This window comes from Tripterygium wilfordii, chromosome 23 (assembly GCF_013401445.1).
Source record: "Tripterygium wilfordii isolate XIE 37 chromosome 23, ASM1340144v1, whole genome shotgun sequence".
Lineage (NCBI taxonomy): Eukaryota > Viridiplantae > Streptophyta > Magnoliopsida > Celastrales > Celastraceae > Tripterygium > Tripterygium wilfordii.
The window spans coordinates 3,144,666-3,169,280 of NC_052254.1; the positions used below are offsets into that span (position 1 = coordinate 3,144,666).

A 24,615-nucleotide genomic window follows, 5' to 3' on the forward strand; every position below is an offset into this window, starting at 1 on the left:
ATGTAAAGTCGCAATTACTTTAATGACTAATTGCACGCCCGCGCTTCGCGCGGCATCATGTAATACGCAACATTATTAAAATGTTACACCAGAGCATTATTAAGTGTTACACCCTTGATTATGAAGTGAAATGTTATAGTTTAATGTAGAACACATTATACAAAAGAACACATTATACAAAATGACACAATTTAATGTAAAATTTCACGTGAAATTATTAACTTTGTAATTTATATAAGTGTAGATTTAAAGATGTTACTTCTAAAAAGCTTTTTCAGAAGCCGGAAATCCAACACATGGGATATATATCATGATAAAGTTGTATCCATAGATCCTAATCCATTAATGAAGTTATATAAAGGCTACAAAAATGACACCACCAGATGCCACGACCTAAGACTGCATGTATTGCAAACCACGACTAAACCTGTCGAATACAAGTTATTCTTAATCAACAATACCATAATGTCCATGCATGTTTCAACTTGAGAATTCTTCTTTCACTGAAATTAATTCGGTTCCAGCTTTTATACATGTCCAAGCCACCTTTTGTCACTTTCAGGATCCTAATGCACCACCCAGTGTGATTTTCCTTGCAATTTCGTACCTGTCCAAGGTCGTGGCCTGACGAATCTGAAGTCTCAAGCATCCAAATGTTCAACCCAATTCCACCATAGAGGCCAAAATAAAAAAGCAAGAGGAATAAAACAAACATAACCTATGAGGGTTAGGTTAGAAACAAAGCAATTTGAGCAATAATGCAAACAAAGCACTTTCATTAATGGGGAAAAAAACCGCAAACAAAAATGAAAAATTAAGTGAGTCATTCTTAATTTGTTGACAAAGTGGACATGTTTGCAGAATGAAACAAAAAGAACCTGTTAGAACAATTACTATCCAATCCAAATATAATTGTAATTAAACCAAAATTATTGGTACCCCTCGAGCCATGGACATATTTGTAACAACATTCCCACCATCAAATGCTACATTCAGGTTAAGAAGTCGTCGACCTTTTAAGGTTTTCACTCAAACTCAAGCAGGTTGTAATTGGATTTTGAAGCCTGTCTCTAATTAGACCTGCGAAAGTCATGCTGTATTTAGGTAACTTCGGAATCCGGTAGTTCCCACTTAATATTTGCAGCTTTGATTCTCCATCAAATGCATTTTTTTAAGTAGCATATACGAGAAAGGAGATATCCTAGAGTCTGAGGATTTAGACGGTCATTTAAGGATAACATTTAACTATTTTCAGATCTGAAAGAATTATGAGGATCACTTGATTTACCCATATGTTGTCTTTCTCAATTTTAATATCTCTCCCGAACAGATCCAATATCCATCTCAGCAAAAAAGAGAAGCATGACTAAACCTTTGAACCACAATTTATCACCATTTAATTTGTATGAAATCATAATTTTTAATACCTCGGGTGCTCTGTAGAATTATATTCATTCGAATCCCCAAGAAAGGAAGATGTAAAACCCTACATCCCTATGAAGCCACTACTCTTAAGTGTCCATTGTTTACATACTCATATACAAGCATTCTATAATCAGTCATGAGTATTAAATGTTTCCGTTCAACATCTCTAAACACAGAAACATGTTTACGGCACCAAAGGTACAAAAACATGAAAAATTAGGCAAGAACAGGTACCCGTGAACTCCTTTAGCGCAGTAAGGAAGCAATCTATCTAAATTCTTATGCCGAAATCTTTCAATGGCTTCTATGTCTACTTTGAATTCCCTCTCAGTTAGTCCCATGTCCCCTGCAGAATAACATGTAGATAAGCACACATTTTAACACCCTACCAATTCACTACATACCATCTATGCTTGACAATTAAACAATCTCAATCATCATTCAATTGGTGAGACAATCATTTGTCAATCCAAAATCGGTGAACGTGCTACATTTTTCATGGAACAGTGTCATTAAAATCCATAAAAATTAGACCTGTTGTTCAGGCCAATGGCTTCTACCCCTACCTTAAATTTCCTCCCAACTATTCCCCTGCAAATTAGCATGTAGATAAGAACACATTTAAACACACTACAAATTTACTACGTACCATTTATGCTTGACAATCAAACAACCTCAATCATCATTCTATTGGTGAGACAATCATTTGTCAATCCAAAAGCGGTGAACGTGCAACATTTTCATGGAGAAGTGCTATTAAAATCCATAAAATAGCACCTGTTGTTAAGCTATTTTTTGTCAACAACGTCAGAGTTATATGTTAATACACCATGATACACAATGCCATAACCGCCTTCACCTATCACATTCTCAGCAGCGAAACCATTTGTGGACTCCTCAATCTCACGCACATGGTGGCCGGGCTTGAGCTGATCCTGATCATCGCCCACCACGGTTGGTTTCTGAATTGACCATGATTCCATGCTCACTCTCCACAACAACCATGATTTTTCCTAACAGAAAAACACAAAATAAGATAAAACTCCACTGAGCATCAAACCACCAAAAAAAAATAAAGCCAATTAATTATTCAATTGAACAAAACCCAATTGCGAACACAAAGAAAACTCAACTGATATAGCTTAAAGACACCTCATTGAACACCTATAGATCAATACAGAGAACCGGGATGGATAATTAATCACATAGCAAAGTTAACCAAGAAGAATACATAATAAATTAAATGAGGAAACTTCTTGGCAGTTCTTACAGTGGGATGAGCGAAGCAGGGGTTTTTGGGTTGGAATAATTTTCACAACGTTTGTTTGAGAGAGAAGGGAGCGGATCTGACTCTCAAATCGTCCGTCGTGGTTGGTCATGGAATCCGTAAAAGGCATAGAAGCACCGCTCATGTATAGACCCCATTTTGATCTGAAGAATCGTTTCGAAAATCACAATGCGAACCGTCGTGAAGAAATTCAATGACAGGAGTCGATGAATCTCTCAGGCAGCATTAAATTTCAACTTTTTTTTTGTTTTTATTTAATTTGATCTAAATGACACGTGGAAATCAATTGGTGAACACAGCAGCCGAACCGAGAATTGCGGGGAAGCATCTTTGAACCTCCGTTTTATATATATAAATTGATGATGATTGATGATGATATGTACTCCCTCTAATACTTTTAAGACCTTTCAACTTTTGTTGTACCATACTTAAACCATGTGGGCTTGTCAAGCCTGTCCGCGAGGGCCATGCTCAGAAAACCTTGTTGTCTGTTATAGGCTAGGGATGACAAAACTATGTTCGATCTAAATGAACGAATTTGTTCGATTTGGATTAAACAAAGTTCGAACATAAGTCATATGTTCGAAATCTGAGTCTAAACATATAAAAATTTTTGTCTGGTTTAAAACAGAGTCAGTGCCGAAACGCATAAATCTTGTCCAGTTTAGTTGTCCAGACCTTAACCCGGATTAACTTATTGTTCGATTTATTTGTCTGAATTTAAACCAATCAGAGTGTGGTCAATTAAATACATTCGAAATCCAATCCGGATTAACGTTTGGACATGTAAATATTTCGTAAGCACGTGATGTTGTCCAACCTCCACCTAAAACCAATTTTTTGCCACCCTAGATCTTACCTTCCTTTCCTTTTTTTTTCAAAGTAATAAGGATATAATTGAATGGGCTGGGCCACAAATGAAACCCAGATACCGGACCTTTCATAAAAGAAGTTGGGCCTACATTGGGCGGAATAGAGAGCCAAACCCAAGCCTATGTAGTAACATAAGAATACGGCCTTGTGAAACGACGGGATTGATTTCGTCGCCACAAGCGCATCTATGAAGTGCTCCAAGAACGAACAACAGAGCCAAAATCTCTACATCGATAACAATCTCTTCTTTGAATGTGCAGATTTGGTACTTCCATGGCTGTCCCCGCCTGAAATCGCCAACATCTCCTTCACCTGCAAGACCCTTTACAGGATCTCCAAGACCCTCACTCACCGTCGATCACTCGACGCCTCTAGATCCTTAGAAAAGCTATGCATTCCCTTCTACAACGCAATCGATGCACACCCGTATGCCTATTTCCGCTACACTCCTTCTCAAATCCTCAATTCTTCTTCGACATCCCCACAACGCCAATCATGGGGTTCCATCTTTGACTCTGCTGGTCGACCCAGTGAGCAATTGGGGGGTCATCTTAGTGTGAGTTTGATGGATGAGTCAGGTGAGAGTGTTCACGGGTGCGATTGCAGTAGTTGCGAGGAAGTGGATGATGATGGGTTTGGATGTCCTTGCGTAATTTACTGTGAAGGGTTGGGGATAGTGAGTGAGTGCGGACCGATTTGTGGGTGTGGAGTGGAATGTGGGAATCGATTGACTCAAAGAGGGGTCTCTGTGAAGTTGAAGATTGTGAGGGATAGGAGGAAAGGCTGGAGCTTGTTTGCTGATCAATTGATTCAACAAGGGCAGTTCGTTTGTGAGTATGCAGGTATTGTGTCTGACTTAAATTTATGCAAAACATGCCATTTAATTGCAGTTTCATCTATGTGTATTGAATAACAAACTGATTGTTAGTAAAGAAAGGTCATTACTTTCTAGTATTATGTGGTAAAAACATGATATGGTGGTGTTCTTGGGATTGAATGAAGTACATTGAGCTCTTATTCTAGCTAGTTTGAGGGTTGTGTTATTCCCTCCAAGCTTTTCATTCACATTTGGTTTGACTATGTGGGCCAAATATTAATAGACATGATGCATTGTTCTTAATAGGATGAATAACAGTCCGTGAGTTCTTATTCTAACAGCCTTAGGTTTCTGCTATTCTATCTTGGCATTTCAAAGGTTATAAAGTTCTTTGTGATAACTATATTGAACAAGAAAGGAGAGAGTGGAGATTACATGTCATTCACTCATGGTGAAATGGCACGGCATATCTTGTCATTTATGGGTTGATAGGAGTCTCAGAGTCTGTGGATGTGAAGGGGAACTCAGATGTGTATTTTGCTGTTGTAATAGCATCCATCCATAACTAGATGCCTTTTGCTGTACTACAACTCCTTGGCACCTATGTTCCTGAAGTTTGTACAATTGAATGTTCTTGTAGATCTCATATGGATTGATATACTGGCAATGGATAGCTTTGAGTAACTTAATTTCATGTCCGTTCAGCATTCTATTGACATGGATGAACTGAATTTAGTTATTACTTATTATTTACAGCCTGTTTGTCTTTGTAGATGGTCATTCTTCTTGTCATATTGCCCTCTTTCCCCCATTATTGTAGCAACATTTTTGGTTGCTTAAAACTGGATGCCTGTGAATTTACTCTTGTTTTCTTCTGATTGCAAAAGAATTTCAGTGAATGGGTTGTTGCTGCCAAAGAAGTTAGTCAAAGATCTAGAAAGCCTATAAAATTTAGAATGCCAAGCCAATTGAGGTTACTGGAGGTTTCAATGTTGCTGAAAATCTTGTAGTTTTTCTTCGTCCAGATCAGGCCACAGTTGCTTAAGAGTAATGGTTTTGATCTCTGCCTCTACCCAAAAAAGTCTTAAGCTTTTGTCTCTGATTCTAGACTGCTGCTGATATCCCATTTATCGTTGTTTTCAAACTTTTGTTTATTTCATTGGAGATTTGATTTAAACTTGGTTTTGATTCACTCCTTATTGAAAATAGGTGAGCTTTTGACAACCAAGGAAGCACGGAGGCGGCAACAGATCTACGATGAACTGGCATCAGGTGGCAGGTTTTCTTCAGCACTTCTAGTAGTGAGGGAGCATCTTCCATCCCAGAAGGCTTGTTTGAGGATGAACATCGACGCAACAACAATTGGAAACGTTGCACGGTTCATCAACCATTCTTGTGACGGTGGCAATCTGTCAACTGTGCTAGTGAGAAGCTCAGGAGCTTTGCTGCCTAGGCTTTGTTTCTTTGCTGCAAAAGACATAAAAGAGGGAGAAGAACTCACTTTCAGCTATGGTGAAATTAGGCTTTCATCAAAAGGCTTGCAGTGCTTTTGTGGTACTCAATGTTGTTTTGGAACTTTGCCTTCGGAGACAACATAAATTCTTGTCTAAGAATCATGTCAAATGCTCCCCAAGCATATGAGACTTCCAATTGTATTTGTTCATAGATTTCTATGAATGTAATTTCTATTTCATATGACAGTATCTAAGAGTCTTAAGTCCAATATTCTTCTAACAACTTTCAGAACACAATCTAGGTATGAAGATGATTAAAACAGAATAAAAAGGCAAAGAGTGGATGATGTCATGGTGTGATACCAACATGGAGGTCAGGTTCCACGCAAACTCCCCCACACGATACGGGCAGCACAAATTTTGTGGCTCCCTCCACCACCAACACACACACACAACTTTCTTCACTTAATTATTTACCATTATTATTCAACAATAATAAATAACTATCTTACCAACCATAATGCCCCTCTGTATGTATATATATTCACAAATTTTCAAAGACACCCACTTTCATTTATTTATGTTTTTTTCATAGCCGAGAATTCGCTAGCTCAACATGTCCACCGGTAGGGGTGGCAAAATTATGTCCGGTCTGGATGATCGAATTTGTTCGACCCGAATTAAACCAAGTTTGGACATAAATAATATGTATGAAATCTAGGTCCAAACACAAAAATTTTGTCCGATTTAAAACTAAGTCAAAGTCCAAACACAGAAATCTTGTTTGATTTACTTATCCGGACCCTAACCCGGATTAGATTATTATCCGATTTACTTGTCTGGATTTACACTAATCCGGGTTTGATCAATTAAGTACATCTGAAATCCAATCCGGGTCAGGGTTCGGACATGTAATTATTTCGTAAACACATGCACTTGTCCAACCTCGAATTGATTTTTTTGTCACCCCAACCCACCGGACAACTGGACCAATTCTAAACTCAGGCCGCCAGACCAGGCAGAAACCCGTGAGAGAAATAACGTAGAAAATTACTAGACATGGGAGTTAAACTTGCGTCCTCTCATATTTGCAAGAATTACCACAGTTATCATCCCAATCAAAGTTTCTTTGTTATATTTATTTATTTATACAGATATTTATAGAATAACATGTAACAAAAAGGAGAAAAGAAGGCTTAGCACATTCACCTCGCCAACCTATTCACGAGACTAACGTTTCCCCCTCTTTCATTTGCTTCACATATAAGCGCTCGCACACATATACACACACCTTCCTGTCTTGTTCTTTCTCCATGGCCGATCATGGACCCTCCCAGACCACCAACCGGAAGGGCATTGGCAAGCGAACTGCCTCCGCAGTGGAAGAGTCCGACCATGTTGTGTTGGCACCTACCCCAACTGCCCCATGTGGAGCATGCAAGTTCTTGAGGAGAAAGTGCATAAACGGCTGCGTCTTTGCACCTCACTTTGGGTCAGACCAGGGTGCAGCCCGGTTCGCTGCGGTTCACAAGGTTTTTGGTGCTAGTAATGTCTCCAAGCTCCTCTTGCACATTCCTGTGAACCGCCGGCACGACGCTGTTGTCACAATCTCCTACGAGGCTCAGGCCAGGCTATCTGACCCGGTTTATGGTTGTGTCTCAACCATACTTGCTCTACAACAGCAGGTACTCGTATGTTCTAATAGTTATGATAGGGATAACTACGATACTAACAGCTGAGATCTTTATCATTTTCGATATTCTAATTGCTATTTTATCACTTATATGGCATTTTACAGGCGGCATCTATGCAAGCAGAACTGGCAATGGTGCAAGCCCAACTGATAAATAGTCGACTTGCCATGGCGAATGCCCTTCAAGAGCAAAACCACCATCACTACCACCAGCAGCAACAACAACACATTGCGATGCTCCAACCCGCATACTCGAACAATAATTCTTCGGCTTCCACCACAAATCTAATCAACATGAGTAACTTCACTTCCAATTTTGATCTTGAAAATGCACCATCGGTTCCATCTTCATACAGCATGGAGGCAGTACTCCAGCAACAACAGCAGTTCTCGAGGCCAATCCAGGATGAGGAGGAAGACGAGGAGGAGAGTCGAATTCCGGCCATGTTTGCTAATCAAATGCTTCACCGGACAAAAATATAAAGTTGATTGGCTTAATTTCCTTAGTTTCTTAGTTTCTTTTCTTTCTATAGTTGTGTTCATGTAAACTTACCTAAGCATATATACATATCTATGATACTACCCTGTTATAGTAGTACCCTGTTCAGGGTCAAGCTTGAAGCTTCTCCATATGTATGTATAAATATAGATCTCGGCTTCTCTGTCATGAACAAATATACGTGATGGGTTTATATCGGCAAAGCACACCCTTACATGTCATCTAGGCATTTTCATGAACTTAAGTGACTTGGGCCAAGACTCAGTTGTTGGGCGCATGAGAAATAAACCCGTGAAAGTAATCCGATGTATTCACGGGAATCGAAACATCAAAGCAGACAATATAATTGGCATGTATGAGGTGTGGATTTTTTTGATATTCTCATCTAGTCCCTGTAAGGAACATATCCACGTTAATCAGCTAGATTTGGCAATTTTTTAGCTCAAAAACAAGAACAAAAAATAAATGTCTAATCTAGTATGGGTTTGTTGTTTGTTCATGTAATATCAATATTCAATAGTCAATACACACCTCGATTTTTAGACTGGTGTGGTGGGCCCAACTTATTGGGCCGAGTTCCAGATTGATTACAGTATGTGCTTGACGGCCCAGGACAAAGACCAATTAGAGTCGCCTCAAAAGCCAGGCCCGATAATCAGTTATTACTTTACTAATATATGGGCCTACATCTCAGCCCATAGAGGCCCATAAATAGTGAAGGGAGATTTGGACGTTTGGTGAAGCTTGTACTCATTACTCAACAAACACTTAAAAATAGTAACAATGGAAGACGAAGTTCTGCAAAATCTCTGGACCCGTTTGAGAAACCCATAAAGGAAATCTCTCTCTCTATCTCTGTTTTCTTCTATCATCAGAAAGTTAAGCTATAGATCTATCCTTGTCTTTCTAGAATTATCTGGAGAGTGTGGGGACAAGAAGAAGCAGAAAACATGTCGACGTCGGCGAGGAAGAGGCTGATGAGGGATTTCAAGAGGCTTCAGCAGGATCCTCCGGCGGGCATCAGTGGTGCTCCGCAAGATAACAACATTATGTTTTGGAACGCCGTAATTTTTGGGTATTTAATTCCTCTTCCTTTTGGCCTCTTGATTTGGTTCACTTTTGTGTTCTCATCCCTGATTTGTTTCTGTTTCTCTTCTTTTTTTTTTGGTTTTCTTCTTCTTTTTTGTGGTTTCTTCTTTTGTGGGTTTATAGACCAGATGATACTCCTTGGGACGGAGGTGGGTATTCCAATTCTTGTTCTTTTATATAGTTTTATGTTTCTGTAACTTCATTTGCTAATTGGCTCTTTTTTTTTACTGTAAACTTCAATTGCTTGAACTGTGTTATGACATACTGTTTTGGATTTTGATGGTTCTGCATCTAAGTTGTTTTGCCTGCGAGAAGAGATTAATTCATAATTATGCGTAGTATATTTATAATTATGCTGATGGTGTTTGTTATGGGTCATGGGCATGGATAACTTCAAATTTATGGTTTTTTTTTTTTTTTTTTCATGTGGAATAATGCTCTATGATGATATGATCTACATGTTTATATTTTTGGTGTATTTGGTCCATTGAACTATGCTTGAATTCGTTTTTTAACTGTAATGATAACCGGGTTGCGGCTTTATTGCTTAACATGTTGACCTTTGTTCTACCTTTCTCCTTAGGAACCATTTGGCTTGTTGTTTTCCTTCCATTCACTTTCCTTTTGCTCGGCCTGTTATTATCACATTCAGTGTGTTAGGTTATATTTTTCTGAGTTTTTCAGGTACGTTTAAGCTGACTCTGCAATTTACAGAAGATTACCCTAATAAGCCTCCAACAGTCCGCTTCGTCTCACGAATGTTTCATCCAAATAGTATGTCAGCATCTTTTAATAAGTTTCCTCTCATCAAGTAGCGATAAACTGCATCACTTTTAGTTTCTCTTAATTTTTTTCTTTTAAAAACCTTGTAGGACTTAACTAGCATGGGTTTTTTGATTAAATGTTTGTATTTGGTCACTGACCATATCAGCGGATTTCATCAGTTTATGCAGATGGAAGTATTTGCTTGGATATATTACAAAATCAGTGGAGTCCTATATATGATGTCGCTGCCATACTCACTTCCATCCAGGTGTAATTTTCTAGGACGCTTTTTCAATCATTCTCTTCCTTCTTTGGCAGGTTCTTATATTTTCATTATAACATCAACTGTGAGGCCTCTATGTTTGGCCCCTCTTTTTTTTTTTCCCTATTTGTGTGTTTACCCCTTCCTTCTACTTTCCTCTTTTCTTAAGCATCTTTGTGCTAATCCTTTGGTTGTGTTATTGCACTGTCATTGCTGCCAACAAATGAGCTTCATTAGTGAGGTCCATTGATTCATCCTTATTGCTGTTGCATCATTACAGATCATGTGATGAATTCAAGATACAACAAGTTCATTTTTGTGAAACCTTGTCCATTGATCCTTCGGACTCTTTCTTGATTTTTGATCTGTAGATATGTATATGCCATCTCCAGCTGGTCAATCTGACTGTTAATTTAGTGTTCTGTTGTTCAGTTTATGATCACTTTCTTTTTCAATACAGAAAAAACACCAGGGTTTTTCTTCCCCATTTCAATTGAGATTTAATTGGTTTTCTATTTAACTTGTGAGACTTTGCACCTATCATTACTGACTATTGTTTCACACAAGTAATTATATATCTTATTTGAGATTTTATATAGTGGCCCAATGGTAGAGTTGCATCCCTGCAACGTTGAGGTCACAAGTTCAATTTTTGGAAACAGTCTGTATACATCTTCTCTATCTCCGACGCCACCCAACGCTGGAGCCTCTTGCACAAGTGTTGTTTACCTTTTACCTTTTGTTTGAGAATTTATAGAACTTGCATTTTTGAGCTATGCAAATGCTAACCAGCGATATGTGTATTGACCAGTCCCTGCTTTGTGATCCAAATCCAAACTCTCCCGCAAATTCTGAAGCAGCTTTAATGTTCAGTGAGAATAAGCGAGAGTACAACAGAAGAGTGCGCGAAATAGTGGAGCAGAGCTGGACAGCTGATTAAGGGCCTGTTTTAGGCTCCAATGCCCCCCCCCTCACATGAAGGGCAAAAAAGAAGCACAGGTGGTGGGCTCTTTTCGGGACCTCCTGTTAGAAGTTGTTGTACCTTATTTTGCTTTCAAATGCATTGCTTGTAGAAAAAATTTGCCTGAAAAACTTCATTTCTGCCTCCTAGACAGCTCAGCTAAAACTTCTTTTTTAATTCTCTATATGCCTTTCCATTCTACTTCTTCTGTAGCATGTGCATAAGATAGCAGTTTTGTTGTTGGTTTTGGTTGTGAGAAAGTGGGGAAAGTAGTTTGTAATCTTTTTCTCAGTAGGTTTCCACATCATGATTTGCTGTTGGGCATAATTGCTAGGCAGCTTGTTCTTATCAGCTCCTCCTTATATCTAATTATATTTGACATGGAGATTATATATATATATATATATATATATATTCTTGCTTTTAAAGTGGTGAGGACTGATGAATTTGATGAAATACTGCTGGAAAACATACCATTTTCAATGAAAACTCTGCAAATTTTGTTTGATATTGTATGCTGATACGGTATTCTATCATCATCCAGGTTAAATCTGCGCCATCGTCTTTAACGATTGATCTGGGCTCCTTTGAGTGGCTTTGTCTGATGTTGTGCTTGCTTGTAACTGCATAGTTTACGACTGTTAATGTCATTGCACAGCTAAGAGGAAAAGGCCTCTTCTTTACAATGCAAAAAATGAATGGAAAATGGACGTAATGCAAAAGTGCAGCGATTCTTACCAGGCCTTGTCTTGTTTTTAGTTCATGTAAAATCCCTAAAATGATCTTATACTATGTAAATTCGGTAAAATACATATAAAATTCCTTAAAATATAACTTACATATATATATTATATATATATATATATATATATAAATACACACAAATCCATATTCCATAACTTATTTATCCAAAAATTAACATGGATAAAAAAAAGAAGCTATACCAAAACCCAAGAAAGAAGTAAGAATTTGGTTTTCCAAGACACCATGAAGAAGGCAGGCAAGCAGGACCATATAATCTACACACATTGGAGAACTAAAAAAACTGTCATAACACAACTCTCAAAAAAAACCCTAATTTTCATTCATCAATGGCTCTCTCCATAATCTATATAAACTCTCTAGTACCAAACTAAATTGCACATCCAACTAAAGTTTTAACTACAGAAGGAGAACAAGTAGCTAGATTATCATTACATTTCTTGCAATTCCACAATGAAGAACATTTTCTTCTCAATGGTTTTCCTCCTCTCTCTATTGTTCTTGCTTGCCAACGTCAATGAGGCTGCCGTGCCATGCAATGCAGTAACAGCAAAGGCTGCTGGGTGTGTTGGGTTTGCAATGGGGAGGGACTCCACGCCGTCCCCTGCTTGTTGCAGTGGACTCCAACAGCTTGCCGAGACTGTCAAAACCCTCGACGATAAGAAGGCGATTTGTCGATGCCTAAAGGGAGCCGTTAAGGCTTTTCCGGGCGTCAAGGACTCCTCCTTGAACAAAATTCCTGGTGCCTGCCATATCAATGTTGGCTTTCCAGTCTCATTGACCATCAACTGTGAAACGTAAGACAATATTTCTTCTCTAAGTAGTTCATTTCTTATTGATTCTTTCAGAAAAAACTCAATTTTGGTTTTGTTTTGACAATGCAGGATTCACTAAGCAAAGTGGAGCTGGCTAGCCAAGTAGTTTTCATGTTAGGAAGGGATGAATAAGACATTGAGGCAGTGCATTTGGTTCTTGTTGGAACCTACCTTTTGCCTTACTAATGCTAATAATAATGTAATCTCTGGTTTTAGTGGAGGATCAGCTATTGAGGCTTTCTTTAATTTCTTCTAGCGCAATTTTGAGTTCCTGGTTATGTGTGATGGATATGAACAAAAATAGGCAGAGGAAGTCAAATAAAAGAACTGAAGCAGAAGAAATCTATACAAGCAAACCATCAAGTATTATCATATTCTAATAGAAACTATGGACATGGAAAAATGCAACTGAATTTTCTAAAATTAGAGAGCTATAGGAAAGGATGGACATTGAAGGGGAGGGAAAAGGGGGCTTCGGACGATATCTAGAGCCACAGATTATTCAGCAACCTTTGGACCAGAGTACTCAATGAAATACATAGCTGCGCTCTCTGGTTCCTCTATCTCTTCAAGCCAACCATACTTGTCTTCTTCCCCTTCCTCGACTGCCTTTTCTCCATCTGCAATATTGATGGCATTGAAGGTGAATAAAGAAAATACTAAATGAGGATATTTGGCTAAACAACAGCATATATAACTCACAACAAAAAGATCCCCATATCGAAATGAAAACGGAAGCATGGGGAACAGATCGTTTGCTTACGTAAATAACAAGGCGAATTCATAGCTGTTCAGGTGCAAACACTGAAGTAGCTTAAAGTATCAAGATAAGAGTTAACTTACTCGATATTGCGTTATATGGATATTCCTTGTAGTGGCTGCAGTCTCGACCATCTTCTTTAGAATAAGGAGGTCCAAGCACGTCAAGGACTACACATGGAGTAATCGCTGTGAAGGAATGTATATTGCCTCCAGTTGTCGGAAATAAAACAGAAGTCTCGCAAGAAGCAGTGAAGACACTGTCAACTTTTAAAATTACAGGTCTCACTGCAAGATAATTATCACATATAAGTTACTACAATTTCACCCAACGAGGAATTTGATATGTTTAAAGAGTGAGCAAGAGGGTGACTCACATTTAGAAGTTTGAACACTCTTATCCACAGAATCAACCCAATCATACGATTTGATGTGCATTGATCCCCGCAAAAGCTTGCTAAAAACAGTCATTCCCGGATGGTTGTGAAGAGGAATTACAGCGGTTGCAGGAAGAAAGAAGAGAGATAGCTGCAAAAGGTAAATGAGAAAACGTTTATCATAAACTTGACAACAATAACACACTTTGAAACCCTGGCGTTTTGTCTTTTTTTTTTGTTATTACATAGGTAAAGCCCATCAGTAGGCACGGGGAACGCAAGTTTCAAACTCAAGCACCATTTTTGGTATTCACGGATGCTTTCTTTTCTTTCCCGCAATAAAAAATCACCGGAAACTGAAAAAATAATTCTCCTAGCAACAAAGAACGATAAAATATATGTTCTTGAAAATCTACTAAGACCCTAAAACGGTAAATGAATTGACAAAAAGTCAATGCAACTTTACCACAGCATACCATTTACGCAATGCTTTTTAGGCGCTTAAAAAACGTACAGAGAAAATCGATTCTTGTAGTGACACTGTTTCTCTGTAATTCATTTACCAGCCCAATTTTTTTTCCCAAAATAATTAACCAGTTAGTAACGAACAAGGGATGGTCGTACCGAGAAGTTATCAGATTTGTATATGGTTGTAGTTGTGACCCTTGGAGTCTCTTCCGCAGCATTTTGTGTGTTGAAAAAACTCATTTGTCTGCTCAGACCAACATCTTCCAGAGTCATGTTATCTACAGCATAACAAATAACAACATATAAAATAGTAAGCCACATCAGTGCATTAGGCAGCTAAAGTGATGTTGGGGGTAAGAAGTAGGACCTACAACATAAATGTCGCTGATCTTTTGATTAATTAAAAGAGTTCAAATCTAATATCAAGTGTGACCATAATCTTTCTGCTACCAATAAGAGAATATGTTACAAGGAAGCATTCAAACAATCTTTAGATTGCATAAGAGCACCTCAAACGGAATGTGCTATCACGAGTGCTATATGGGATAACTGCCAAAATAGCAAACTTAGAAAGGACAATGTAGGTCGGGCATTCATTCGATCCTTACTTGTCTTGGCCTCCCTTTTCCGGAAAAGGTTCATAGTCTGTTGTATCCCATAAGAGCAATGAGCAAAAACCCACATCCCTCTAGATGTGTCTTTTTCCTCATTTTCCTCTTCTTTCCTTTTGGTAAGATACAATCTTTCAAAGACTTTCTACATTAAATAAACACACATTCATTGACAACAGCCCATATTATAAACCAATCCATATGTGTTATTTAATCAATTGTGGATTTTTTCTTTCATCATTTAAACTAAAGATCCTAATCATGGCAAACATATACAATCTAAGGATCCTAATCATGGAAACAACCAATGAAAAGAATTCTTTACTCTCAACCAAAAAAGCAGCTTTCAGAATCAAATTAGTAAGCAGGTTATAGACATGCATTTCTCACAATCCAGAAAAGAAACAGAAAAAACAGAGCAAGGAATTTTATCAAACACGTGATGCGCACCAAGAATTCGGCACAATGTCCTCACATCAGATTGGGAAGGAACCGTCCCAGGGCCTTTGAACACATCAAGGCATGAATGAAACAGCTCCTGAAGCCGTCCCTCATGAACCACATCCAGGTGTAAAGATTGCTTTTGCCTTATCTTACTTCGTCCCTTCTTCTCGATACCAGCCCTGTGTACAAGGTTCCTCCTTCGATCCTCCTTTTTGATTACCCTTCTCGCAATCCCAGTAGTGCATACACCCCCAACTGTACTTGTACTGTTCATTCTCTGCTGCATCATTCCTTCAATTTGAGAAAATTCAATCAAAAATCTATGAAAACCCACCAAGAGAATTGAAACTGGAATCTGTGAGAATAGTTGGAAGAATTTATAATAGTAATAACTGTTTAACATAAAACCTGCTATAAAAGGTAAGGCAGAAACCAGGGGCCATGCTTCAGTTCAGAGCTGTTTGTGAGTAAACAAAAGAAAAATAGTGCGAAACGTGGAAAAAGCAAAAGTAGTTTCTTTTTTGTCTTTTTTTTTCCAAAATTCTAGTTTTTCAAGTATTTGACCTACACCCCTAGTTTTTGTAGGGTCCAACTTAAGGCTTTTAGAAAATGACCATCATACCCTCTTTAAAAATGAACCGCTTCATTTTTTTTTTTTTTTTAAAGAAACCGCTTCATCATTACCTTAAGAATGAATACACATAATCCATGTGAATGGACCTCCACATATATTAAACGGTTCATTTAAAATCGTATACGTCCATCACAAACTGTAAGCTATGTAATATGTGATCTTTCATTTATAATGTAAATTAGAGAGATAATTTGACCTATGTATATATATGTTTTTCTTTTGGTTTTCTAATTTTGATAAAAGAAATAAGTATAGCTTGAACATAAATGGTAATGCCTCCTTTTTATGAAGCTGTCATGTAAAAATAAAAAAAAAATAAGAAGATAAATGGTGATATGAAAAAAAAAAACTAAATAATTTTATTTTTAGGGGTATTTTGGACATTTGAAACAAAACACTAAAAGATAAAGATATGATACGTTGACGTGGCACCAAATGGGTGTAATGCAATAAGTCACGTGTCAAACGCAGACTTTACACGCGTTTGCCCGAAACGGGAGATGACGTGTACATGTGTCAGCACATTGAATGTCCGTATAGGATTTTAGTCTTTCGGGCTTGGGCTAAAGAAATTTTAGTGTCCAAGCCCATACCATATTTTTGTATATATGATTTCAAAATAATTTTGTGTGCTATATAATAGTCTTTTTAATCACAATATATAGTTTTTGGCTTTGTTCTCTTGTTCATTAATTTTAATTTTAAATTAATATTGTGATTTGATATATAGGGGTTTTGTCAGTGGTGGAGTAAATTCTATCCTTTGATTTCATGTCAAAAGATAGACATACTGAATATATCGCTTATAAACTAGCGTATTTTTGACAGCTTATAAATTAGTGTTTACCTTAATCGAACATTAAAATTTATAATAAATATACTGATATTTAGCTATCAAATGAAAAATATATCATGAGTTTATTCTAGGAATCTAATTCTAACATTTCAATTCAATTAAAAAAAAATTAGATACAAACTTCATGAAGAGGAACTAAATAATAAAAATAAATAAATAAATAAAAAATTGTGAACATTTTCTACTCTAATTTGAGGCAATCATAATCATGGAAAATATGAATATAAGGTAAAGTAAAAGGTATAAGAATAGATTAAGTAAATTAATAATTGGATTCAAATAAGGAAAATGCCTAAAGAGGAAAATAATATTAACTATTGAGGAAGTTTCATTATATATTGTAGATATTTTTCTCTTTTGTATAGTATAAATACCATTTCATGACAAAAAAAATTTCTTCATCAAAAAATAAATATATTGAAGTTCTAATCAAGCACACAATATATATTTCTTTGAATATGAAGATGGTCAAGTCATCCTTGTGTTTCTTCCTTGCCTTGCTTGTTCTTAACTCAGGTACATTTTTTTTTTCTCTCTTTAAACCCAGTGACATTTTGGTTGCCAAATAGAGGATGGAGTCAGGGTGGGATGAGCGTGAGAAAAACTCATTCCCCTGTTTGTTTGATTTTGGGAGGGTGGATTAATATTAAACTCATTTCACCCTCTATTCTCTCTTGTCTGGTGAGTGAACCAAATGTCACGTACGTAAAGATCAATTATGTGTGTGTATGATATATATATATATATATATATATATGAAGTGAGATGTATTGATTTATTTGTTACAATTAATTATGATGCAGCAATGGAGTTGACACTAGGCAGTGGAGATGGATGTAGTATGGAGGGACTTGGGCCATGTATAAATGAAAATAGATGTTTTGGTGAATGTAGAGCTTTGCATCCAGACAATGGTCAAGGATTTTGTGAACATTATGAGGGTGCTTGGGTTTGCAATTGTTATTTCCATTGTTGAGAAGAGGACATGGCTTTCACATAATTTCTTATTTCCATGGTCAAGGAGTGCTACTACTTAGATACTCTCAAATAAACATGTAAGTTTGGAATAATAATAAAGGCCATTGGAATTTTATTTTTATTATTTAATTTTGTGCTCATTCCATAATATATAATTTATTGGGTTTCTTTAAATGGGTAGAGTAGCAACAAAACTAATTGATAAACCAATTGATGAATTACTCTAAGGTCAAATCGTACGGACTCAGGAGTCCTTAGTTCAATTCTCATTGGGAACAATTCAATTCTTACTGGGGGCAATACTCTTGTAATAACACGCTGAGCTTTGACTCAATTTACCATGTCGTCAGGTGGTAAACTTTTGTGCGGACGGACTTTACAGCCCAAATTTAGATCCAAAGTGGTTCTGATCTGTTCCAACCTTATCCTCATCCGTCTCCCGAAGTAAAACAATCACTTGTACTTAAAAATTTATTCCCAAGAGGCATGGTAAACAACGGAAATCACCATAGATATGAAAACAAGAAACACAAAATGCTGAAGCATGGGGTGGGGCAAGCAGCAGACTTGGACACAAAAGACCATGAAAGAAGACTGCATTTTGAGCTCTGGAGAAGCAGACTGAAGAGCGATCATGTGACCATCTGCTGTATTACCACCATCAAAAATTTCCGTTCTGGCATTTGCAGTTCCCCAGTACTTGCTATAGCCGGTACCGTTCAGTGAATAGTAATTGAGTGAATAGTACTAGTAATTGGGTAATTGGGTTGAAGGAATGAAAACCTATTATGACCTCTGCGAAGATCTAATGAATACCCCCCAAGAAAACACAGAGGAAATGTCAACAAACAGACTACTGTCCAGGGTAAGCTCCCAACAATCCAAAGACTCACGATTTGAAGACATGAAGGGGCCACTGCCATTTGAAATCAATCAAACACCTGAATCCCATGAACAATCCCAATAACAGCAAAGAGGATTTGCAGGTCGAAAATAAGAACCATTGGATTTCCCGCAAAGCCTATACTCGAATACTTGAGAAAAAAATACACAAAAACGTTGATTATATATTTGTACATGCACCAGAAAACACTCTACACTCGGCATAAACTTGAGAGCGAAAAGTCTCAAAGGCTCAAAGTTCCTGTAGATGGAACTAATTTTTCATCCACATTTCATATCATCAAATTATTCAAATCTCATCAAAGGATTACGTCGTTTTTCTTCAATTAAACACAATCCAACATATACACATGGAATTATGCAAAGCATGTATAAATATAAAAAACACTACACTCAGCATAAACTTGAGAAAGAAAAGTTGTCCACATTTCATTCAGCAGAACCAATCTGCATAGCAGGAGAAGAGCACAACCCATTCTAGTGCCTGCTTTATAGGCATTGTCTGTCAGCCTTGATCTTTAGCCAAATGTTTCAATCAGGAAAGCCTTATAGATGCTCATGAACTTGGCCACAAACGCTGCAAGTAAATTGAGAGAGACCAGCAAGAGAGTCAACAATTTACCTTCACACAGGTACACCACATTTTCTTTGTGTGCTTATTGGATACAATAGGTAGATCAAGTGAATGGATTGATATGAACATCCCACATCGCTTAGATGTGGGAGTTGTGAATTTGTGATCTATTGATAAGGAGGGCAAATGTCTTCCTTAATCAGCCAACAGGTTCTCTAGGTAGTACCCTATTGGGCCTGATGGTTACAACCAGCCCCTGTGTGGGTAGTGGTTGGGCTTTTGTGGTTGGTTGAGGAAGGTATGGGCATGTGAGTGCGTGTGATGAAAATCCTACATTGGAAGATGGAAGATTTGGAGACTAGCTTATATAGGCACATGCCTGACCTGGTTTTTAACATCTTCCCAATCCAGTCTCGACATCTAGGAATGACAGGTTTTAAAGCATGGAAAGTTGGAAACACTGCATTTCTCCTTTCTTTTTATATTTTGGCTAAATTTTTAAGAGCAAAAAACCATTTGTGCAAAACTTAAAACAACATTGTAAATGTTTAACTGGGAAAAAATGGAAATACCTTCAATGTGAAATATGGCTTTCTGTCCAAGACGCATCCTGTGTTCCTGCAGAAAAGTAAGAGTGCCAAGCAGTCACAAAACAACATTATTCTACTCTGGTTAAGTTCACCCATGGTAAGCCCAGTGTTGTCAATGCGCAAAGCGCCCTTCAAGCGCAAAGGCATCGCATTGCTTCAAAGCACAAAGCGCACTTTAAGCGAACGCTTTAAGTACTTGAAGCGCAATATTCATAAAATATTTAATAAATTTAGTAATAATAACAAGTTATATGTATTTCATCACAAAAACAAATATCAAGTTCATCTATAATAATGAAGAGCACTACTGTGAATATAAAATAATGTTCTTGATCACTGTTAGACAGCACTAGTTTGATATAAAATAATCATTCATGAGTCACTACAGCACTATGAATCTGTGATATAAAAAAATGTAACAAATATATTTATATTTGATAAGAAATTGAATATATACACACTCTGACTGAATCTGTGATACGTAAAAATATATAACAAAAAAGAAAAAAGAAAAAAAGCTTCACGAACATACAAACAGGAGGCACGACACGAGCACAGGCCACGAGGCACAAAGTCTTCTTGCAGTGGCAATCGACAGAAGCTTGACTCGCACAGAGTCGACTTGTCGCACACTCTCCAGTGGAGTAGGAAGAGAGAGAAGGGATCGAAGATGAAGCGTGTCATACAAAGTTGTGAGAGGTAGTTCAAGAAACCACGGCGTGAATGACTTGGGGCTAGGGCTGCCAAGGTGGGGATTTCCAAACAATCTAGCCTATATCATGCCCAAAGCCCTTTTAAACCAAAAGCGAGAGAGGCGCACGCTTCTTTGCGCCTTGCGCTTTGACAGAAGCGCGCGCTTCTCCTCACTTATGTAATTTAGGCGAAGCGAGTCGGAGCGAGGCGCAAGCCCTGCGCTCCGCCTCGCTTCTCGCTTTAAGCGTGCAGTGCGCACACTTTTGACAACACTGGGTAAGCCAACAGCTATTAGTCACTACTCTTTCCCATAAATATGGGAGACACTACTCACACGCACTATACCCCCACCCCCTAAATAACTAATCCTTGTTACATCTTGGAAACAGACTCCCTGCAATGCAGGGTAAGGCTTTGTATATCTTCGCCTTTCCGCGACCCCACCTCCACTGCGGGAGTCATTACAACAAAAACTACAATATATGGAGTAGCAAATGAATGAGATATGATTAACTTACATAGTAAGCTGCCCAATGGCAGATAACATGCTTCAAATCCTCATCCAACTTTCTTAGTAATTCATATACCAATCTCTGAACCAACAACAAAAATGTAAATCAACCTTGAATGGAACAAATAAATAATATATAACAACATTACAGCAGGTTGTCCTTGCCTTGAGAATGATCTCAGGAGGAATACAATTAATCAGGAGCTCATACACCTTTCCTCGAACCTCAAACAGCCTAAACAATAACAACTTGCAATTAGAAAGTCTGAACAGAAGGCACCATTTCACCAGCATAAAACACACAGCCATTCCAGAACCCCTTGATTGATTTCGAAGAGGTACTCACCAAACCTTGAAAACATATACAACATATGTAACAAAAACATAGCGAGTTTGAGAAAATTTGACTTCAAAAACATATCAATAAATAAACATGGAGAATTACATTATATATACCAAGATGAAAACTATAATCTTAGAATCATTTTCTATCTGATGCTGATGATTATCAAAATCATTGATTTTTGTAAGAAAAACAGAAGGTATTAACATATGAAAATTTTTTGCCATTCATGCAGCAATAACATATCAACATGAGATGATAGGCATATAAAAAAACACCTTTTGGGGCTCTGCTCCTTCATAATATCATTCGCTATTTCAGAAACATATTCCTCCCAATCCATTGGAGGTATAGCTTGGTTAGTCGTAAAAGGGTACCTATAACAATTATCAACACAAAATAAGCATAGTTTTCAAGAATATTGTAATGCTTATTTTCAAATAGTTTAAAGAAGAAAGATGAAACAAAGAATTGCATGACACAACTACTGATTAACAAGAGGAGTTGAACTTAACTGTTGCACACGGCATGTTTCAAATGATAAAATGGCCCTCCTTAGATTCCTATTTGATTTTTCAGCTATACGAGCAGCGAATCCTGGTGGAAGTTGAAGCCCTTCTTTCTTTCCAATGAAATCCAATACCTTAACAATCTAGCACAAAAGGAATCTAATAAACTGACTGATGAAGCCTGACGAATTGACAACTTTGGGTGATTATTGCAACTCCATAGATTCTCACAATAAAATAAATCTATTCCTTAGGAGTAAAAATCTAAGGCAAAAAAGTCAAAAGGATGCAATTGCACAAGATCCTGAATGTACTACTCTATATACAAACAACGTGCCGATTGAACCCCAATACCATCCAGGCAGGAGGTATGTGATAGCGAGCTTGTTCGACAAGAAAGATAAAAAAAACCTTAACTTTGCAAGTCAATTTTTCATCCCTTCAAAATGCAGATCTTTCATATGCACCACGTCATGCAGAGAGAACTTTGCTTCACAAACAATTTCTTGATTGAAAAAAGAATTTATTGAAGCATCAAGAGAATGCAACCCATGAACAGTTTCCAATTTCCATACAGCTAAATTTATGGTCTCCAAAAAATCAACACATAGAGTACAACATTTCAAACCTGGTCTTCAGTAGGTGCATTTATTCGCACATTCAAACAGCGAGACCGGATAGCTTCAGTAACCTTAGAAGAACTGTTGCAGCAAAGAATCAGTCGACAATAAGCGCTATATTTCTCCATAGTTCTTCGAAGAGAATGTTGGGCTTCTCTTGAAAGCTTATCAACCTCATTGAGCACCAATACTGCCATAACACAAGTGGAAACAGCATTTGTATAAAAAGCCTTTAAAAGCACGATATCCTGGAAAGCTTGCTTGCACTGCTTATCAAGCTCATGCAACGAATCTGAAACAAGTTACAAGGCAAAAAGAAAAGATACCTGCATACTTACTATAACCCTCACAGTTGATATTAATAGCAAACATAAAGCTAACACGCAATTCATATTTCACAGAAAACATACAAGACACCAAAAAGTGCACATCCCTAATAATGTGCAAAATTTTTGCGTAAGAATGCAACAAGATTTTCCAAACTCTAGCTTTGAGGAAATAAATAGCAAATTCATTCACTTCCTTTTTTCCGTGTCTCCTCAAGAGAGATACATCACATAAAATACATGAAAAAAGGCTACAACCCTGATAGAGTCATATAAAAAACTCCAGACGCCAAAAAAACCCCAAATATCTGAAGTCTACATAGCATAACTCCAAGAAAACTTTCAAAAGTATCGTATTTACCTTTAAATCCTCTCTTCCCTTTAGTGTCAATTGGTCTATTCTTAGCCATTTCTTTAATTATCTCTTGAACTATATATCTGTCCTGAAAGCCTGCATCACTTGGACTCAATTCCACATGATTGTTGCTTGACAATGTGGTTAGCTCTAACTCAATAGTTCTACTTCCAGCCTGAAAAAAATTCAACCATCAAGGGGAAAAGCCAAAAAAATTATTAAAATAACTGCAACGGAATTAAAAGAAAAGCACAAATGTAAAGCAAGGTATTAGTGATCATTAATGCTACCGGCAGCATAAAGAGCACAACAATATAATCAGTGGGAAATAACGAATCTTCTAAACATCTTCCTTACCGCATAAATGTCTTGCTTGATTGCTGACAATTTTTTTAAAAAAAAACACATACATAAATCAATGTTAACCTATGTACCAGTCAGTTCAAAAAATGCTGACCTGTTTCATAGAATAAACTAAAAAAGCTAATAAATTCTTAGCTTAAATAAAAGGAAAAACTTACATCAACTTTCCATGTTCGGTTCTCCACCTTCACCTGCAGTCAGGAAAAAAATGACTGTTACAAACAAGACTCAACCTGGAATCTAGTTAACCAAAATATTCGCAGCTTGGTTAGCAACAAAACCAAAGACAGGTATATAGAATTGAAAAAGAACAAAACATGAAGCACATAGAGCCAGAGGTACCTTCTCGGCGCTGGCACCGAAGAGCTGGCGAAGAAGGGCCATGATTAGGGTTTTCTTGCCGGAACCGGAGGGCCCATAGAAAAGCAAATGTGGGCAATCTTGTTCCGTTACCTGCATTGAACCAAAATAAAAGTTAAGGCCCCAAATAAGAAACCCTAGAAATTATTGCTGCAATTTTCGATGTTATTATAGAAGGAGAAAATACCAATTTCTTGAGGTTGGAGGCTATGTCTTCATGGACGATGATCTGGTCGAGGGTTTTGGGTCTGTACTTGTCCACCCACAACATCTTGATTTCCTCTTCACGACTTCACCAACAACACTCGAAGGAAGAAAAGATTGAAGAAAGAGAGGCAAGTGGCGGGAAAGAGTGACAGTAGAAGCGAGGGTAAGCGCTTGTTATATTTCTAGGTTAATTTCTAGGTTAATATTATCGAGGAATAAATAAAAGAAATAAATTATCGAATATATATAAACATATAATAATATAAGAATCAGCTCCTAATCTTACTGTTTATTCTGGATTAAAAAGGAAAAAAACTATAATAATAAATCAAATAAGTTTTAACTGTTTCAATCTTAATTATTAGTATTAGCATTCTGATATAGCAAATTATTAATCATCTTCGAAAGAGCTAATAACTTCGTTGGTTTTT

At 37.3% G+C, this 24,615-nt stretch overlaps 6 protein-coding genes across 7 annotated transcripts; 4 read left to right on the top strand and 2 right to left on the bottom strand.

Annotated features, from left to right (window-relative positions):
- Positions 1–3,647: 3,647 nt before the first annotated feature.
- On the top strand, positions 3,648–6,106 carry LOC119992859 (histone-lysine N-methyltransferase SUVR3). The gene is made up of 2 exons (XM_038839658.1): positions 3,648–4,428; positions 5,613–6,106. Exons 1-2 carry the CDS (start codon positions 3,774–3,776, stop codon positions 5,999–6,001), a joined length of 1,044 nt encoding a protein of 347 aa, XP_038695586.1. The 5' UTR covers positions 3,648–3,773; the 3' UTR covers positions 6,002–6,106.
- Positions 6,107–7,170: 1,064 nt separating this feature from the next.
- On the top strand, positions 7,171–8,033 carry LOC119992673 (LOB domain-containing protein 20). Its single transcript, XM_038839469.1, has 2 exons — positions 7,171–7,542; positions 7,656–8,033. Exons 1-2 carry the CDS (start codon positions 7,171–7,173, stop codon positions 8,031–8,033), a joined length of 750 nt encoding a protein of 249 aa, XP_038695397.1.
- Positions 8,034–8,798: 765 nt separating this feature from the next.
- On the top strand, positions 8,799–11,472 carry LOC119992536 (ubiquitin-conjugating enzyme E2 2-like). Of its 2 annotated transcripts, none has more exons than XM_038839274.1 (5): positions 8,799–9,124; positions 9,262–9,287; positions 9,823–9,912; positions 10,083–10,171; positions 10,446–10,761. In XM_038839274.1, the coding sequence occupies exons 1-5, from the start codon at positions 9,000–9,002 to the stop codon at positions 10,452–10,454; spliced, it is 339 nt and encodes a 112-aa protein (XP_038695202.1). In that variant the 5' UTR covers positions 8,799–8,999; the 3' UTR covers positions 10,455–10,761. The 2 variants fall into 2 exon arrangements, with proteins under 2 accessions (XP_038695202.1, XP_038695201.1); XM_038839273.1 differs by lacking the exon at positions 10,446–10,761 and adding an exon at positions 10,977–11,472 and having other exon boundaries at positions 8,801–9,124.
- A 722-nt stretch (positions 11,473–12,194) lies between these two features.
- Positions 12,195–12,951, top strand: LOC119992609 (non-specific lipid-transfer protein D, cotyledon-specific isoform-like). Its single transcript, XM_038839386.1, has one exon. It carries the CDS (start codon positions 12,342–12,344, stop codon positions 12,687–12,689), a length of 348 nt encoding a protein of 115 aa, XP_038695314.1. The 5' UTR covers positions 12,195–12,341; the 3' UTR covers positions 12,690–12,951.
- Positions 12,952–13,047: 96 nt separating this feature from the next.
- On the bottom strand, positions 13,048–15,749 carry LOC119992607 (plant cysteine oxidase 2-like). The gene is made up of 5 exons (XM_038839385.1): positions 15,369–15,749; positions 14,464–14,585; positions 13,840–13,990; positions 13,547–13,750; positions 13,048–13,323 (listed from the first exon to the last, which is right to left on the bottom strand). The coding sequence occupies exons 1-5, from the start codon at positions 15,649–15,651 to the stop codon at positions 13,202–13,204; spliced, it is 882 nt and encodes a 293-aa protein (XP_038695313.1). The 5' UTR covers positions 15,652–15,749; the 3' UTR covers positions 13,048–13,201.
- Positions 15,750–18,960: 3,211 nt separating this feature from the next.
- On the bottom strand, positions 18,961–24,362 carry LOC119992593 (replication factor C subunit 3). The gene is made up of 11 exons (XM_038839368.1): positions 24,165–24,362; positions 23,960–24,070; positions 23,776–23,808; positions 23,261–23,429; positions 22,582–22,763; positions 21,960–22,096; positions 21,723–21,821; positions 21,267–21,336; positions 21,109–21,183; positions 19,880–19,925; positions 18,961–19,310 (listed from the first exon to the last, which is right to left on the bottom strand). Exons 1-11 carry the CDS (start codon positions 24,246–24,248, stop codon positions 19,252–19,254), a joined length of 1,065 nt encoding a protein of 354 aa, XP_038695296.1. The 5' UTR covers positions 24,249–24,362; the 3' UTR covers positions 18,961–19,251.
- Between the last annotated feature and the right edge of the window lie 253 nt (positions 24,363–24,615).

Bases quoted from the DNA above. Each gene is read 5' to 3' on its own strand.
- LOC119992609 (XM_038839386.1), top strand. From the start codon at position 12,342: ATGAAGAACATTTTCTTCTCAATGGTTTTCCTCCTCTCTCTATTGTTC.
- LOC119992593 (XM_038839368.1), bottom strand. From the start codon at position 24,248: ATGTTGTGGGTGGACAAGTACAGACCCAAAACCCTCGACCAGATCATC. The intron at 22,097-22,581 runs GTTTGAAATGTT...CTTTTGTGCTAG, and splicing joins ATGCACCTACTGAAGACCAG to ATTGTTAAGGTATTGGATTT. The intron at 21,337-21,722 runs GTGTTTTTTTAT...GTTATTGTTTAG, and splicing joins AAGGAGCAGAGCCCCAAAAG to GCTGTTTGAGGTTCGAGGAA.
- LOC119992673 (XM_038839469.1), top strand. From the start codon at position 7,171: ATGGCCGATCATGGACCCTCCCAGACCACCAACCGGAAGGGCATTGGC. The intron at 7,543-7,655 runs GTACTCGTATGT...GGCATTTTACAG, and splicing joins TACTTGCTCTACAACAGCAG to GCGGCATCTATGCAAGCAGA.
- LOC119992859 (XM_038839658.1), top strand. From the start codon at position 3,774: ATGAAGTGCTCCAAGAACGAACAACAGAGCCAAAATCTCTACATCGAT. The intron at 4,429-5,612 runs GTATTGTGTCTG...TATTGAAAATAG, and splicing joins GTTCGTTTGTGAGTATGCAG to GTGAGCTTTTGACAACCAAG.
- LOC119992536 (XM_038839273.1), top strand. From the start codon at position 9,000: ATGTCGACGTCGGCGAGGAAGAGGCTGATGAGGGATTTCAAGAGGCTT. The intron at 9,125-9,261 runs GTATTTAATTCC...GTGGGTTTATAG, and splicing joins TGGAACGCCGTAATTTTTGG to ACCAGATGATACTCCTTGGG. The intron at 9,288-9,822 runs GTGGGTATTCCA...TGAGTTTTTCAG, and splicing joins TGATACTCCTTGGGACGGAG to GTACGTTTAAGCTGACTCTG.
- LOC119992607 (XM_038839385.1), bottom strand. From the start codon at position 15,651: ATGATGCAGCAGAGAATGAACAGTACAAGTACAGTTGGGGGTGTATGC. The intron at 14,586-15,368 runs GTGCGCATCACG...GTTATGCTGTAG, and splicing joins GACATTGTGCCGAATTCTTG to ATAACATGACTCTGGAAGAT. The intron at 13,751-13,839 runs GTGAGTCACCCT...ATTATCTTGCAG, and splicing joins GAGTGTTCAAACTTCTAAAT to TGAGACCTGTAATTTTAAAA.